Genomic DNA, 17,228 nt, shown 5'->3' on the forward strand with positions numbered 1-17,228 from the left:
TTTCTCCCAGAGACCTCTGCTTTCTCAAGCTTGTTCTCACCTCCCACGCTGCAGGTGCTTACAGAGTACAGTCTCCTTCCCCCACATGCTCAATGGCCACTTGCCCAGACTGCTGGATGTCCACAGGAAAAGGTGGCCCAGTGAGAAAACTGGGTGTAAAGCAGTATCCACCTGAGCTGGGCTCCACAAGTTCTCCATTACAGATGCTCAGCAGTGTTAGAAATCAGGTGCTGCTCCAAGACAAATCTCAGTGCCCTGAGCACCAGGAGCTTTGAGACTTACTGTTCCAAAGAGGATAGAGGGGAGTTTCAGCTTTCACTGCTCATGGTTTAGTTAAGATTAAATGATTTGCTGTTTTAGATACTGAAGGGAAAGCCTGCACTGGTGATGATGCCACAAGAGCAGCACAGAGTGACCCTCCAGCTCCTGTGTGCCAGGCCTCAGAAGAGGTTCAGCAAGAGAGTATCATAGCAGCCACAACAAATGTGACATCGCTTGGTGAGGAGCTGCATTTGGATGAGTTGAAAGAAGATGCAGGTATTGAGTATAATTTATTATTTAAAAAAAACAAACAAAAAACAAACTATGAAATGTTAAAAATTATTTCTGCTAAGCTGCTTTATGAGTCAAGTCAGTGCACCTTGTTCATCTCAGCCCATATTAGGTTAGCAATCAGTACATTAAAACAATGATTTTTGAGACTGCTACCAAGCTAAGGGACCACATAGAGTTTTGCATAATGGGATTAGTTGGATTATGAGATGACCCAGTCTTGGCATTGTGCCCTTTTGATATCAGCAGTGACTCCTGTGAAGATGAAACAAGCTTCTCTTAAAATAACTTCTTAAACTTCTGTGCCAAGCCTCAAATTTCTTGTCCTGGCTCAGGAGAACAATGTCATTAAAAAGACTACACTGTCCATTTCATCACCTTGTCTACAACATGCTGCAAATACAGGTGAAGTTCAATACCAGGAGCACAGATGAGAGAACCCATGCTCCCTCCTTTCACACAATTCTGCTCCAGCACAGCTCATCCCTGACAGCAGTTCCTTGGGACCAGGGCAGCCAGGTACAACCCAGCACCTGAAGTTTCCATTCACTTCCTGACAACCAAGAAATGCAAACCTACAGAGATAATGCTTTATCCTAGTTTGTGAGGAGCAACATATGGTGATTATAGAACTTCCTGCCCTCTGGTCAATCTCCTCACCTTTTCCATCTGCCCTGCTTGCCTTGTGTTCTTCACCTCACCCTCTCATGCCCTGCTTTCTCTGGGTTCACACTCAGGTGACATCTACCAAGCCCACCCCAACCTGCTGTAGTTTGCTGAGCAATGCTGCCTGGTTATGCCCTCACCCTGCTTTAGCAGCTCCAGATGGAAATCAGTCTCTCTTCCTTTTCATCCTGTCCTTTCCATCCCCATGACTCAACCAATTTTATGCCACTTTGGCTGTTTTACTTTTACTTAATATTACTCTTCTGGCCCATTTCTATCTCCACTGTGCTTTTGATTGCTCTTACAACAGAAACTTCTGTCTCCCCAAAAGTATTTCATCGTGTTTGCTCATCACAAAGATTTTTTGTAAGCTCAGCAACAGCTTTCCATCACCACCTTAATTTCAGCCACATGAGTTTTTTCATCAAGAAATATCCCTAAGCACAATATGTGGATTTCTAAAGATTTTTCCTATTTCTCTCTTTGTCTCTTAAAAGAGAGAAAAAAACAGAGAATTGGACACAGACAGCTTTTATTAATACATGTCCTTAATATTGTTTTCCTTTCTCCAAAATCTACCCTCTGCAGCTGTGTTTGCTTTTGAATCATACTAAAAGTTAATTGAGGCAAAACTCATTCATCTCCTCATTCATAGAACAACCAGGTCTTGACCAGAATCCTTCAGGCACTGCTATTATTAGCAATACTCTTCTCTAGAGAGTTTCGTTATGTATCACTAAGGAAATTTCCCTCTGAACTTCTAGTTCCTACTAGTGTGACAGGCTCTTCTGGATAAATGGCAAGAGTAATGTATCATGTATTTAACCTTCTGGCTCTGCAAAACCTAGTAAAATGATTTAAAGTTTACCTTACACTGCATTTGAAATTGCATATTGAGGCTTTCAAAGTCACCCCAACTTCTTCCGTCTCTTTCTCTAATCCTTTTATTGTCTTTCTGACAACCTTTTCTCTCTTCTGTATTTCATCTCCATTCTTCGAGGTGTTGTTCTTCCAAGTTCAAAAAAATAGCAGTGGTTTTACCCTCTCCTATCTCCCTGGTCTGCAAGACTCCACTCCTACTTGTTGGAAATCTTCCTACCTCCTTCAGCAGTGGCCTCTAGTGTTTAAAGTTATCATTGTTGATCGAGGCTTCCAGTACAATTTATCCCCATCTGTGCATGCCAGTGTTCCTGTCTCTAGTGACTCCAGCTTAAGGAATTCTTTGGGTAGGAAAACTCTTCAAAACCGTGGATTCCTAAGATTATTTTAATGGTGGATTTATCATAACAGTGAGTTCTTGGGCCCAATCCAGGACCAGTACGGTAGGGATCTTTCCATAGGTTCATATGAATATTTGGCTAGTTAGAAACAAAAGGAATCTGTTTGCTTTACAGCCAATATGTTGAACTGTATCCAGAGGATGTGGAGTATAGGCCAGGAAATATTTTTAGACTTCATGTTTAGTTAATACGCAGAAAATGAATAGCCTAGGCAGAAAGAGGGCAGTTTTCCCCACCTAGCCTAGCCAGTGGGCTTGGGGGCAGTCCCAAGAGGAGGATTTCTACATAGCAGTGAGATGGCATTTTGACAAGTGGCTCTCCATGAATAATTAGCTACTCTGGCAAAGAGTCTGGTGCTGAGCACCTGGAGATTTGTCAGGAGGATAATACTCACTCTGCTGTATGAAATCTGTTAATATGTTTTGTACTCAAGACTCAGGTCTGCCTTCAAACCGAGTTGAAACAGAAACAACCACAGGAAAAAAGTGTTCTTTGCATGGAATGTAAAATGGACATTCTTTAGACAACAGTGCACAATGCCAGGTGACTTTTGTGATGTCTCTCTCAGAACAGGATGGAGATCAGAAACAAAAAGATCTGTTTGATTGAGGCCAAGTGTGTTTCAGATCTACCTTCTTGAAAGGAAAGGTTCCACTATGGCTGCTTCTCTGCATCCATGCCAAACCAGCACTTTGTGTCACAGGAAACTCTACCAATTCCACTGAAGTTACTGCCAGAAGAAAGTATCACTCTACTCAGGGGAATGCATTAAAATCTGACTAATTTTCCTATCAAGCTACTAACATCTACTGGAGCTCTTGATCTTTCTGTACTGTAACCCATTAGTGACTTTTTCTCTTCCTTTATTTCACATTTTGCCTTCTATGCAGTAGGCCCTGAAATACAAAGTGATGTCAGCCTGAAACAAAGCATTTCCCTAGAAGTATATTTAAAGGAAAATTAATTCCTTCTATAATTCAGGCAACTATCACATCCAGCAGCTTTCCTATCAAGACAAATTTCACAATAATTTCTGTTAACAATGGATATTTATTCTACTTTCCTGTCTTTTTTTGCACGATAAACACTCATTCCTCCTCTTCTATCCATACTCATTAATCTGTTTGTCAACAAATAAAATGCTATTATCTTGCCAATGTTATTGTTTCCAACTGCCTAAGTGCTCTGCTGCCTCCCCATGCACTCTGAATGAGGATGCTGAATGTTCATTAATACAGGGAGTTTGTATTCCAAACAAGACACAAAACTGAGCCAATAAAAATTTGTGATGTGGCAGCTGTAGATACCCACTGCTCTGAGCTTTTAGGAGATGCTCTAGAATGGTTTGGAGGGAAAGGTACTTTGAACAGTCCAGAACACCAAAAGGAGTGGGATTTGCACTGGGTGAGTTTAAGCACTGCCATGGGCAGCCGATACCTAAGCAGGATTCCAGGATGTTAGTTTTGGACTTCTGAAATTCCTTCTATGTCCTGCTTCAGCTTCTTGCCTTTCTGGATCTCTGCCCATGCCCTCATCCCAGCCAGGTCCATACGATGAACTGCTCAGTGATTCAGCCTGTACTAACTTTAAGAGCCAAGTGCTTTTGCCATCTTTCAGGAGACAATCCTGAAACGATCACTGCTTCATCATCTCAAATCAAGGCTTTGGTGACAGAAGTTTTCTAAAGCACTTCAGCTCTTCTCAGTTCCACAAGAACTGCTGAGATCCACTGGCAAATGTTATTTTCTGGCAAGCTTTTCTTTAACCTCCAGAAAGACTCAATAGTTCTGGAGTCAGCTGCAGTAAGAGAAGGGTTAGTATGCAAGGTGATATAATGTATAAGTAAGATAAAAATTAAATAGTGAAAATATATGTTTACAACAAACAATTGGAAAGTCAGCTTCCATGGAATATTGCTGCTGGTTTGATGCTCTTTCCCCTTGGCTCTGTGTTCCTAGCACTGATAAGTACTTGCCAACAAAAAATGGGCTCTAAGGAAGTAACAGAAGCTCAGCAATTTTCTCAGGATTGTTAAAATTAACTTTTCTTTAATATTCTCATACATTTTTTTTTCTTTACCTGCCTTGGCTGGCTGGCTATATCACACAGTAATTATTTTTACTATGGAAAAGAAATGCTGTGTGCCATGTGTTCTGTTTTTGTGAATGTTCCTGGCACTGTCCCCTTGCCTATCATTATTATTAACTGCATGTTCCATTAATTTTGCTCATCTTCCTACTAGCCAAGAAACCTTCAGCACTCACAGAAGAATTAGAAGATGCCAGCCTGCCAGCATCTGAAGACAGTCCACAAGCCTTACTTGTATCTGAATCCACAGATTCCCCCCAGAAAATGACAGAAAGAAACCCAGCACAGCTTCCCAGCCCTCCACTGCTCCCAGCTCCACCACCTAAGGCAATCTCCAAAATCCCAAAAAGTGTAACAGGTCAGTCATTACTGGTCAGTAAGGAGCTTCCTATCCCTTATGTGTTGTTGACCTACACAGCACAGTATGTAATATTTCCTTCCTTCTTTTCCCTCTTTTTTCCACCCTTTTCAAAGCCTATTGTCACCAACTGCTGTCAATCAGGCTAGTTCTTCTGGCTGAGCAGAATGCTAATGATTTCCCTGAACTGAGCAGTCTGGTTGCCTGATAACAATGCACTGATCTTTGTACTTCACAGATTTTTCTGAATCTCTCAGGGAATTATTTGTTGCGAGTCTTGCACTAAACACATGTAAAACAAATCAAACCAACTGCAAACATCTGCTGAATCAGATGCTCACATCAATATGTCATAAAACACAAAGATTTCAATATTTGTTAACCAGACTCTGCTGGGTAACAGCGATAACAGCCTAAAATGAAGTTCATGTCAATAGGCTCTGTAGATGCTTCTCTCTGAAGGGTTTGCTCTCCATGGTAGGTCTAAAGTAGAGCTATGAAATCTGGTCTAATTACACAGAACACACATAAGTGATACACCTGGCTCCCACAAAGCAACTCTATGCCAGATTTCATTGAATGTTTCAAGAGTAATTCCTTTGGCCTGGTTTTCTAAGGTATTGCCAATGTTGTTACATTTTCCAACATTCTGGCATGGCAGAAAACGTGTTAAAGTGAATATGATCTTACTTTGTTCCAATTTTAGGGCCCCTACATATGGCAAAATCAGTTAAAAGGGGCTTCTTGCAAATAAGAATCAAGTCCTGACATGTTAATATCAGACCCATTGGATATTTAGACTTTGAAATGACAGCAATTATCTCAACTCTGATTTACATCCACACTCATCTACTGATACAAAAAATAGGGGTTTCAGAGTCACCAGGAAACACAACATCAGAGAGGCATTGTAATCCAACCCTAAGGATCATAAAAAATGAAGTTTTCTGTCTTTTTGAGGAAAATCACAAGTATGTATTTCCCATGAAAAATATCCATATTTTGTCCATGCTTAAAAGCTGAAAGAGATTAAGTGAGAACTTAAATGGTACCACAGACATTCTTGGGAACCTCTGCTCAGATTGCTTCAGCATTCTCTGCTATGAATTAGCCTCAAGCCTGCCCCTTCCACCTTGCAATGGGAACAGGAACAATCAGGACACCCCTCTGACTTTGCTCAACTGATGAGAAGGCCAAGCTCTGCATGAAATGTGGGACACTTGGAAAACCTGACACATAGAGGGTAATGATATTACAGGTCCACCAAGCACCTCACAGCATTTTGAGTCCAGATATTTTGCTTCCTCACGGAAGTATTTTCTCTAACATCGAAGACATTCTGAGTTTTGATGTTTCATTCTCATCTCAATTTTCCACAAAGAACAACTCTTAGTTTTCTCAGTGAGTCCAATACCTATAGATCCTTTTCCAATAGTAATTATACATTGGCTTATTTTTGTGTGGATGTGGAAGCAGTTAAAACTAAACAAATACTATAAATCAGTGAAAGGTAATACAGCTGTATGGGGAGAGAGGAAAGAAGAACAATTACAAAAGAAAAGGAAAAGGAAGACAAAGAGGTTGAAAAGCTCTTTTGTGTTTACTTTTTCCCTCTTCAACAATCTCAAAGGTCTGGTTAGCAGAGGACTAAGAAATAAGCCAAGCACCAATTAATCACAGAGAGAGGGAGAATGGGGCAAAGTGCCAAGATATCACTTTGCAAGATTATTCACTGAACAGATGTCATTAGGACAAATAAAGTGTGACCTAAGGCAACTCTCAACTCCAGATATTGGTCCAAGCTGCAGGGAGGATGAAATTGATCCTTGACCTGTTCCAGAAACAAGCAGGTATAAAGAAAGCAAAGTCTCCTCCCTTCCTGCATTAGGGCTGAGCAGAACCCAGGGCTCTTGCTCTGAGAAAACATGGACACCCTCTCTCAATGTGTATAAAGTGACTTAAGAAGTGGGGGTTTTATCCCCTCAGGCTATGACTCAATAGGCATTGATTGGTCATAAATTTCCTCTGTACCTCTCTGCAGTAGCTTATAACCAACATCCCCTTGAGTACTGAAAACCAACTTTGCTTAACAGGGGTTGTTAGTTCTCTGCTGGTGGCAGCAACCATCCTGACCAGCACAGGAGGAGCTTTTGGGTGGGAAGGTGTCTCATTGCCAAGACACTGCGCACCTAAACAACTGAAGAAATACCCTGTCCTTTCAGACATGTTCAGATTTTAAACAGTGCAACATTTGGACAAGTTTAATGGCTGATTTCTGGCTGCATAGAAAGGTGTATGAAGCTCTGGCCATTTGTTAGAGTTCTGGGTTGACAGGAGGGAAATGTGCAAAGACACATTTCAAAAATGAAAAAATAAAATCAATTAGACCTTTCTTTGAATAAAAGAGAAGACTGCAATGTGAATGTAACTCTCCTTATTGAAGGATGCCCTCCTATTCGCCCCACAAATGTGAAAAGGAAGCCAGGTTTTGTGTGGTCACTTTCAAATTTTTGATGTGTGGTTGTGGTTGCAGGTACAGGAGTTCTCCTTCCTACTTGTGCTTTTGCTGTTGTCCTCAGTAATTCTGCCCTTCCACTTTGAGACACTCAGCTCTGTTTGCAGCACTACCCCTATGGAATTGTAGCAAATTTCCAGCAGTTAACTTAAGAAAAGGCATCTAGTTGCAAACCATTATGCAGGATGCTGGTTCTGAGAGGAAATATTTAATAACTGAAGCTAATATTCAAACCTACTTTTGTCCTCTCCAGTTTTCTAGTAAGTTACTCTTCTAATCGGAATCAAGTCCTTTTTATGGGGTTATTTTAGTATAATCCTGGCCTGGGCAGTTTTCCTCTGCTGCGAGCTGAAGAATTTATCTCAAAAGTAAGTGAAAAAGGTAAAAGGGATCTGTGAAAACAAGTTAGTACAAAAGCTGTGCAAGCTGGTTCAGTTCCAATGCCTTTGTAAAACACTAGGTGGCAACAGGAGAAAAGAAATACTCTGTATGAAGAACTTGGATTGCCTTTTTACACTCAGACTGAGCTTTTGGAGTAAACAATGCCATATGCCAGAGCCTTCGGATGGAGATACAAGGGAAAAGGGAAGAGAACTGTGGAGCAGAAAAACCAATCAGCATATTTTTCAGACCAGATGTTCAGTTGTTTTAAAAGTGTGAAACGATGAAATTTACAACCAGGGAAATACCCACTGTGTTTTGAACTGAGGTGATAGAAAAATTTCTGCATCAAAGTCTAATTTCCAATAAAATGCTTACATGGTATAAAAAAATATCTGAATCTGGGCGTAAAAAAATATTAGATTGCCTCACCTTTTTCTCTTCTTAGTGTCCAATACTACATCTCACTTGGCAAGTTTTGTTATACAAATATTATCCTCATATTATAATGATTCTGGCATTTCCACAGCTGGCATATGAAAGCAGAGGTCTAGGCTGTGCAGAAATCACAGAGGAGTAGATAACAGACACTGGTACATTTTGTCCTGACTGAGAACCACAATAAATAAATTTTAACACAGTCTGGCAGAGTCCAGCAGAGAAAGTGATGGATTGGAAAGTCACCACAGTACAAGCCCTTACAGGTTAGGAGGAACAGTAGTGGAAATCAAGAATGGAGAACTGTGGAAAAGGAGTATCTGATACTGTGGGAAAGAGGAGAAACAAGTGAGGCACCTGCTTTTCTAGATCAAAGATCTCTGTAGTATGAGCCTTTTGAATTCAGAGAGTAACTCAGAGTACCCAGTTACCTCCTAGCAATAACAAATTGATTTCAGTGCAGATTCTGTCTGCAAACAGTAAGAATTGCACAACCTCTTACCCTCTCGTGTTTTGACAGCAGGAAGTGAAGTTGATGACCCAGCCATGAAATCTCCTCCTTCCACCATCCTGCAGAATTATGTTATTGTTGGTTCCTCCCAAATCTCAGGACAAGCTGCCCTCTTCCATCCCTCTGGCCAGAAAAGTTCAGAGCCCCATGTCAGAGGACAGGTAACAACACCCACCGGTTCCCCTCACCTGGCTGCCATCCACCCACCTTTACCTCCCAGCAGAGTCATTGAGGAACTCCACAGGGCTCTGGCCACCAAACATCGGCAGGACAGGTACCTACAGCATGGCTGCATGACAAGGGCCATTCCACTTTATCATTTTTCTCTGTAAATGTCCCTGCAGTGTTATTAGCATTTTATCTGCTCCTATAGTTCGGGTTTGTCTTCCTCTTAATGTTCCTCTTAATCCATCCCTACTTTAAATGCTTGATTTGGCTGTTACTTCAAAGCATGTTCTTCCTTTGTAAGGAGGCTATTGTGATTTGGAAGTAGGTTTTGAAACAGGAAGAATAATTTGATAATCCTTGACCTCCTGCAAAAGAAAATCTCCCCACAAGATACGAAGTTAAAGCAGCTAAGGCACCCCCTGCTCTTAATACCAGTGTTCTACAGATGAGAAATGCTGTTTCAGTCTGTGTGTGTTGGCTTATACATGAGCACATACAGGATGCATCTTGAATGCAAATGCTTGCATGGGAGTACACTGGGTACTTTGTCTGGTATTCATTATCAGTCCACCTGTGTATTATAGGAGCACAGAGATAACCTTTTCCATCACAGAGCTTTGGAGTTAAGTTGGTAACATTTCTCAATTCTGTAACATCTGTTGTCATGGGGAGTAGATTCATATGGTATTATTTCCAGGCCCTGTTAATCTTTGTCATGATCATAAAATATCAGAATGGTAATGTTTCATGCCATGCATGTTTTACATTAGAAGGGTGTACTGTGTGTTTTTTTTTAAGTCAGTCCAGTATAGCATGTTGCTATATATATAAGAAGTACATTAGCCACTACCCTTCTGTACCTGATTTTATGAAAGAGACAGGAAAGTAGATCCACATTAACCATTGCCAACACAGACTTGAGAATGTTTTATTGTGTTGTCCCATGTTGGAGTCTCTGTCCTGGCATTCATGGGCTACAGCATATTCTGCTCATTCTCATATAATGATAAGTTCCTACTGTGGAAATAAAACAGTCTTTTGTAAAAACTGGGCTGTGCACCTTCCACCCACAGCTTCCATGGAAGAGAAAGCAAAGGATCTCCAAAAAAAAGAGTGGATGTTCGTCCCTCCAGGACATCGAGCATTGAGCGCAACAAAGAAAAGGAGAACTCACTGAGTTCCAGCAGTGACTCAGAAAATAAGAGGAACTCAGTTAAAGAGTCAGATGAGAACAAAGAAAACATGATCATGAACTCCGAGCTCACGGAAGATTCTGTTTTCTATCAAGATGAGGAAGTTTTGAACGATTCTATTATTTCTGGTAAGGAAAGTCACCTATTATATTATAGAGATATAGTATCATTGTCTAAAAGAATGCTATAAACATGGCAGGATGCAACAGAAACTATTTAACAGTATAAAATCTTTTATTGCCAGCATCAACTTTTTCAAGGAATCCTGGTGAAAAGCTGAAGTTAAATCTGAGCCATAGTGACTGCAAACATGTTTGTCTTCTTTGGTACTGCACACAAAGATGGCACTTGGGGTTCTGTTGCTAAGTCAATGTTTCAGTTTCTGTTTACTAGAGTTGAGCTGTGGAGTTGCTGTATTGAAGATGGGTTAAGAACAATCTAAATGCAACAAGTTTTATAAGGCAATATTAGACCAACTGATGTAAAAGTTGAACGGAAAAGCCTTGATGGCTAATTAGGGAATATAACGAGGTGAGGCTGACATTCTTGAATGTTTTAGTGAATGAGGTTAATGGGCAAAATTAAATATGTTAGGGGCTAGAACCATCTACAGACTTGCTTCCCCAGTTCTCATGACAGTGTGCTAGCAATGGAAGTGATATGTAAGTATTCAGACAGATTCCTTATCTGAAAGGCTAAAAATACAAAAGTTTGTTATTTGGTAATTCTATACTGATTAGTGTTACCTGCAGATGTACAATGAGGGAATACAGAGCAAGCAAAGATTGTTTATCATTCAATAAAGAAGCACCAGATATGAATACAACCCCTTTTTCCGTACAAAACACAACCCAACTTCAACAAAAATTTTTAAGGAAGAATTTTCTCTCATTTCTTTGTTTGTAGCTAACCAGCCTTATTCCTCATAATTAATTTATCTCACTCTTTGGCATTCAAGTCTTTTCACACCTAAAATTCAGTCTCTGCACCAAGAAGCCTGTTTGATACACTCCTAAACCTTACTTACCCACGTCATTATGACACCAGAGCACTATATCTAAGATCATTTTATTGAACATAGCTGAAGATCCTTGTGGACTGCCTCATCCTTCCAGGTTGTAAAAATGCATTTACAAAATATCCAGAGCCTTGGTACAAGCCTGGCACGTGCTTTGCCAGTGTTCAAGTTTAGACACATTTTAGGAGCGCAGTAAAACCCCAGACCACACAAAGTTTCCACTGTTTGGCATCCAAGGAAGCTGCCATGGACATCTACACAGCAAGTTGGGTAACACAGCTGCTTAAATCCCAGAAGCCCTGGTGTGGGGTGAACTCAGCCCCCGAGGAGGCAGAAGCTTTGGGGATGTAAGAGGGGCCCATTTACTCGCTGGAAGCTGGGACAAGAGCAAGTCATTTCTGATCTTGACACTGGGTGGCACTGCTTGTGCCAACATTCCTTCAAAAGCACCCATTTACAATTCATAGAGGAAGAAGAGATCACTAACAGCGATAGCACCAGAATAATTCCCTGAAAAGCTCCAGATTCTTTACAGTTTAAAAAATCTGGACTGGTTTGCAAGAATTTTCAAGGCATTTATTGTTGTCTGAGCTGAGCTGCCATAAATCATGAAACAAACCACAGGCAAGATCCTACCTGAGATAGGTTGGTTATGGGCACTGAACATGCCTTGTTGACCAGGAAAAAATAACCCTTAGGAAGATAATATGTAAATAAGGGTATTTGCAGGTTCACCTTTCACTGAGATAGTCATCAGGAAGCAATTTACCTCAGGGTGCTGAAACTGCTGTGAGAAGAACTAGTTTAGGAATGTATTTTTAATTTGTTCTCTGGTTTTGTTTTATCCATTCATTTATTGTTTCTGAAATATCAAGAATGGATCCCTACAGCAGGTGGAATAACAGAACTGGACAGCACTGGGCTGGTCCAGATGAAAACAGATGAATTACAGAGTGTTTCCTGGCACATCTCCCTGAAAGGAGTAATATAATCTCCTTTAGACTTTTTTGCACAGGTAGTATTTTTCAGGAATTAAAAGTCAGGCCTAGGGAACTGCTCCTTAGACTAGCAGACCAGATTAATCAAGGTCTCTTGCATTTTTTTTTGATGAAGCACTCTAAAGATTAATCAGTGCATATGGACCATGGGAGTGGCTATAGCATAAGCCTTTTAGAAATGCAGACATCTGGATGAAGTGAGCACAGCTTATCCTCAGAGGGTTACATGCTGTTTACTCCCCTAATACTACAGCAGGATTTGGGTTAAAGTTGAGATATTTCAGATATGATTTGTGGACTTAATTTCACAAAATATTAGACTCTTTCTAACCTGAGAGTAGTCATAGTCCTTAAGAACAGCTTCACATTTGCTTTTTTTCAAGCAAAATATTGTGTTGTTCTGTCCCACTTTAAAATACAAACCTCTAGGGCATACACTGAGCTGGTCTAAGCCAATGCCTCCACATCAGCTTCAAAACTTGACTTCTTGCAAAAAGGTCCAGCTTTGCTTTGGTTTCACATAGCCCTCAAGGAGATTAGGGACAGCAGACCTTGTCTGAGAACTGGTTCTAGGCCCTTGTTCTTCTACAATTTAAAGATCAAGTAAAATACTGTATCACAAGTAGTTTTATAACAGCCTGAAGGGAGTCTGACTACTCCTGCATGCTCATAGCTTTGATGTCATTAATGAATGGAAGAATAACCATTTAGGGTGTATTTCAGTAGGGTGCTTCACATCTAATATGGACATCACCTCAGACTTTCAATCCACATTTGAAAATAAAGATGGCTTTCTAATTTACAGCCTTTTTTTGTGTACTTGGCCTTTATTGTGTACTTTTCAAAAAACCTGAAAAAAATGGTTTTATAAGCTCAGAAGTTTTCATTTGCTGAAGTCTACAGATTTACAGGAGAAATACAGAAACTCATATGGTCAAACACAGTTCCCTCAAGTAAGAATGAAAGAATATTTCTAATGCCTTCAGAAAAGCATCAAGAAGGACTCAACATCCAGCACACTAAGGAGCAGTGGCCTCCTAATCAAAACAGTTGCTGTGTGTTCTCCTATGAGCAGTTCTTCTGTAAAGGCAATGCTTTAGGTTGTCTGATTGATGGAAAATGTGTTTCTGTATTTTAACTATGAACAGGACAGATCATGCAATCACAGTATTAGTGTCTCTTATTGCCCAAATGCCAATTAATTCTTCAAGTCATCATAAAACCTGGCCTTTATTTTAATTCTGTGGAATATTTGCCCCTGCTGTCTTCAGAGGGGAAAGGCCTAATATCAACAGTATAATCTTGACTGCTTAACGAAACTCTTGTGACACAGTTACCCCGGGCAGGATGTAGATATACACAATGGCTTACACTTAGTGGTAAAGTTACACAGCATCTGCTCACAATTCTGATTTCTAAGTCCAGGTAAACAGAATGACATTTTACATAAAAATGCATTTATATATATATGTGTGTGAGTGTTGCTAAGCAACAATTGTTTCAGTAACCATTCTATCTATTCCTGGTTATACCTGGTGACCCAGAGAAGGTGTACATGTCCCAGCCATCTTGGCACTGAGTGAGCCAGTCCTCTGCACAGGAACCACTGTGTAGTGAAATGAGGCAATCAGGTGATGCTAATTACGAGGTAGGAGGTGCGAGCTTGTGTTAAGCCCACCTGTGCCCAATTAGGGCTGACCCCAGCTGCGCATGAGCAGGAGAAGCCCTAATTGGGCACATGTGGGCTTAACACAAGCTTACACCTCCCACCTCATAATTAGCAACACCTGATTGCCTCATTTCACTACACCACTGAATGGTTTAGGAAATCAGGATTGCTCTGGGCTGTAGGGATACTCAGAGGACTGAGGCAAGATGCAGAGCATTTGACTTCTAAACTAGGGATATGAATCGTGTTTCAGCTTCAAATAATTTTCATCTGAGAGCCCTGTTCACTTCTAATGGATAACAAAGATAACAGGGATATGATCCCTCGGCACTTGTAAGCAGTTCCGTGTCTGAGCCCTGCACAACTGTAGTGCTACTTATGGTAAGGTGTACAACTGCTCACTGCACACTACCATAAAGATCACTCTCACGCTGTACGTTTCCCACTCTTCTTATGTTTATATTTCATCTCCAGGAGCTGTCCTTCTAATAACTTCCCTTTCAATATGTGTCCCAGGTACTTTGCCAAGAAAATGCAAGAAAGAATTGCTGGCAGTAAAACTACGAAACAGACCAAGCAAGCAGGAGCTGGAAGACAGGAACATTTTCCCAAGGAGGACAGATGAGGAAAGACAGGAAATCCGGCAGCAAATTGAAATGAAACTCTCAAAGTAAGTCTATCTAAAACCAAGAGACTTTCCTTTACAATGAAGCATCCTCTGAGTACTGTCAGATGAGACACTGTCACCCAGCTCCAAACCCATTTCCTCCAGTAAATCATCCCCAAATACACTTTAGCACACTTTCAGCTGTCAATCAGCCAGACACATGAAAAAAAAATTTTAAGTCCCTCCTCAGTGAGGGTTCCCTCGGTTTCAGTAGAAAACAAAGCAGAAGTCAACGCAGGAGACAAAACTCTCTCAAATCTTCCTGCAGTTCCACTGACATAAGATTTTGGAGTCCTCCAGAAAGCTAATGCTTTTCCAAAAATAATAATATAAGTTATGTATTAACTTGATTTTGCTTTGTTAGCACTGGCTGAATGTGAGGATAAAGGCTATGTTATAGTCGTGTAATTACTTGAGTAAAAGAAGGCTGCTGTGGGCATTGGTGGATTTGTTTCTGCTTTACAGAAGAAGCAAATTCAGCAGCAGTGCCCTCATATGAGTAAGGTGTTTGTGGAAGTCCAGATGCAGGGATGGTTTTTAACAGTAACCACGGCAACAGGGCAGTGCTATGAGAGATACAGCATTACTGTGGTGTGCAGCCTGAAGCAAAGATTTAAGGTAACTGTAAGGCTCAGACTGCACCATTTGTTTTCTCTGTGTGTTTTTTAAGAGCTACATTTGGATATCTGATAACATGAATATTTTAGATGAGACAAAGTGGATTGTTAAATAATCTGTGCTGTGCCTGCCCACACTGGGACAGTGAGCATTGCTCTCTGCCAAAATGCTTGGAATCAAATTGAGAAACAGGAACAGAAGTTCATTTTCAAGGCTTATTAAATATTAAATATCTCAAGCTTCTCCTGAAAGAAACATTTATTGATATTTAGACTAGCTCATTCATGTGAGTGCATTTGATTAAACTTTACCTCAGGGGACAGGGAATGAAAAGCACGCATATGGATCAGAGAACAAGTCCTAATGGACCAGAGTTCACGGAAGAAAACATCACTGCAATCACCACACTTGCCCTCAGCTAAGGAACAAGCTGCTGAATGAACACAGATGGGATTTTGGGTGAGCTATGAGATGCTCCTCCAATTCACCTTCCTTCTGTCTTGAAGTAATCCACAGCCAAAGGGAACAGTCCATTGTGCCAGTGACTGCACAAGACAGAGCAGATGACAGTCCTTGTCACAAAAAAATATACATTCCATACAAGTAGAAAATATCACACCACAATTTACATTAGTTGGTAGAGGCACAGGCAGAGCGAGTCACAGATGTGCCAGACCCATTGGCTTAGGAAGGAAAATGTCATGGATCTCGATTTGCTTCATCTTGACCTTGCAAGCCCTGTATATTTATTTTAGGGAAATATTTCACGCTGTTATCCAATATTGTTAATTCCAGTATTTTGGCCAGCCAATTGCTTGTGAAATGTCTTCATACGTCACGAACCTAATTTTATGGCTCTAAAATTCACAACGTGGTTTCCACACCACCACATCCCTAAAATTAAGTTGGACCATCACAAAGTATTCACTTGAGTGAGATGATTATCTCATACCAACCACACCTCACAGTGCTGAAATGCCTGGATTGTCACTTCTCTTCAATACAGCCTGACTTTTCTTAAGTGTGAAAGGTCTAATGGAATTGCAGCTTCAGGTGGTGTAACTACAAGCTTTCTCTTTTTCTTTTCATTTATCATTTAGCTTGCTTAATGATGATCCTGAAGGATTATTTTAAAGGAGGCATACCTGTAGTCTGGTGTTCGAGCAAGGACTTAAAAAGGAAACTGCTATACTGGTGAAGAAAAGGGCTGATCTTTACTAGAAGCTAGGAAATGTATTGTCTATAGGTAAACACTGTGAAAGAAGCCTCCATAGTGCCTGCTATGGTCTTCCACAGAAATCTGTAGTGCAGGGTCTTTGTCTCATTGGTAACGTTTAGAGCATGGCTAAAAGCCATCTTTGTTCCAAGTGCTGCAAGACAGACTTTCATTTAGCTCCTTCTTCCTGGAACGTGAAAGATTCAGCACATCTCGGGGAACAGATGGTAAAGATATTGCTGGAATACCAGGAATGGCAGAACAGATTGGAAGCAATCTCCCACACCACTTCCAGCACATATGTGCACTGGCAAAGTTCAGCTCAGCTCTTAACTCATCCACAAGAATAGAACAAACATGACCACGCAAACAAGTACAGGTGGTGGATGCATGTAGAAAAATATTTACACCAGGAAAAGAACAGAGATGTAAAAAAAAAAAAAAAAAGAAAGAAAAAAATGTAAAGGCCAAAGAGTCAAAGCCCTAGAGATACCCCTCTTGAGTTTCTGACTAGGTTTCACCCCACAAAACCCAGGCCATCCCAGAGCACAACATAGTGGTAGTGTGGAAATGGAACCACACCAGAGTGAAAATCCTGCAAGACATTGAGGTCTTGAAATCCATTAATTTTATGGGTACTTGTGCAGCATAAATTTTTTGTGACAACTTAGAAGTTTGGTGCTAAGCAATGGTCTGCTAAGAGTTCAGGTGTGAAGTACTACCTAGAAAATAGGATCCAATAGAAATGCCTGTTCTCTGTATGATTTTGCCACTACCTATGCAAATAAGAGCACACTGCTGCTGCTGCTGTCCTAATTAACTCCTGAATTACAGCGGTGGGACTTGCCAGCTCAGTGCTCAATCCACATGTACCATCAGGCTGCAGACCTGT

General features: G+C 40.7%; 1 protein-coding gene across 1 annotated transcript in view; it reads left to right on the plus strand.

Moving 5' to 3' along the window:
- Positions 1–17,228, plus strand: part of PHACTR3 (phosphatase and actin regulator 3) — a 93,175-nt gene that overhangs the window by 51,446 nt on the left and 24,501 nt on the right. The window contains exons 4-8 of the mRNA XM_030463355.1: positions 361–537; positions 4,741–4,944; positions 8,799–9,063; positions 10,031–10,278; positions 14,352–14,505. Coding sequence (XP_030319215.1) covers positions 361–537; positions 4,741–4,944; positions 8,799–9,063; positions 10,031–10,278; positions 14,352–14,505 — 1,048 coding nt within the window. The remainder of the gene's footprint in view (positions 1–360; positions 538–4,740; positions 4,945–8,798; positions 9,064–10,030; positions 10,279–14,351; positions 14,506–17,228) is intronic.

Source organism: Calypte anna, chromosome 20, assembly GCF_003957555.1.
Source record: "Calypte anna isolate BGI_N300 chromosome 20, bCalAnn1_v1.p, whole genome shotgun sequence".
Lineage (NCBI taxonomy): Eukaryota > Metazoa > Chordata > Aves > Apodiformes > Trochilidae > Calypte > Calypte anna.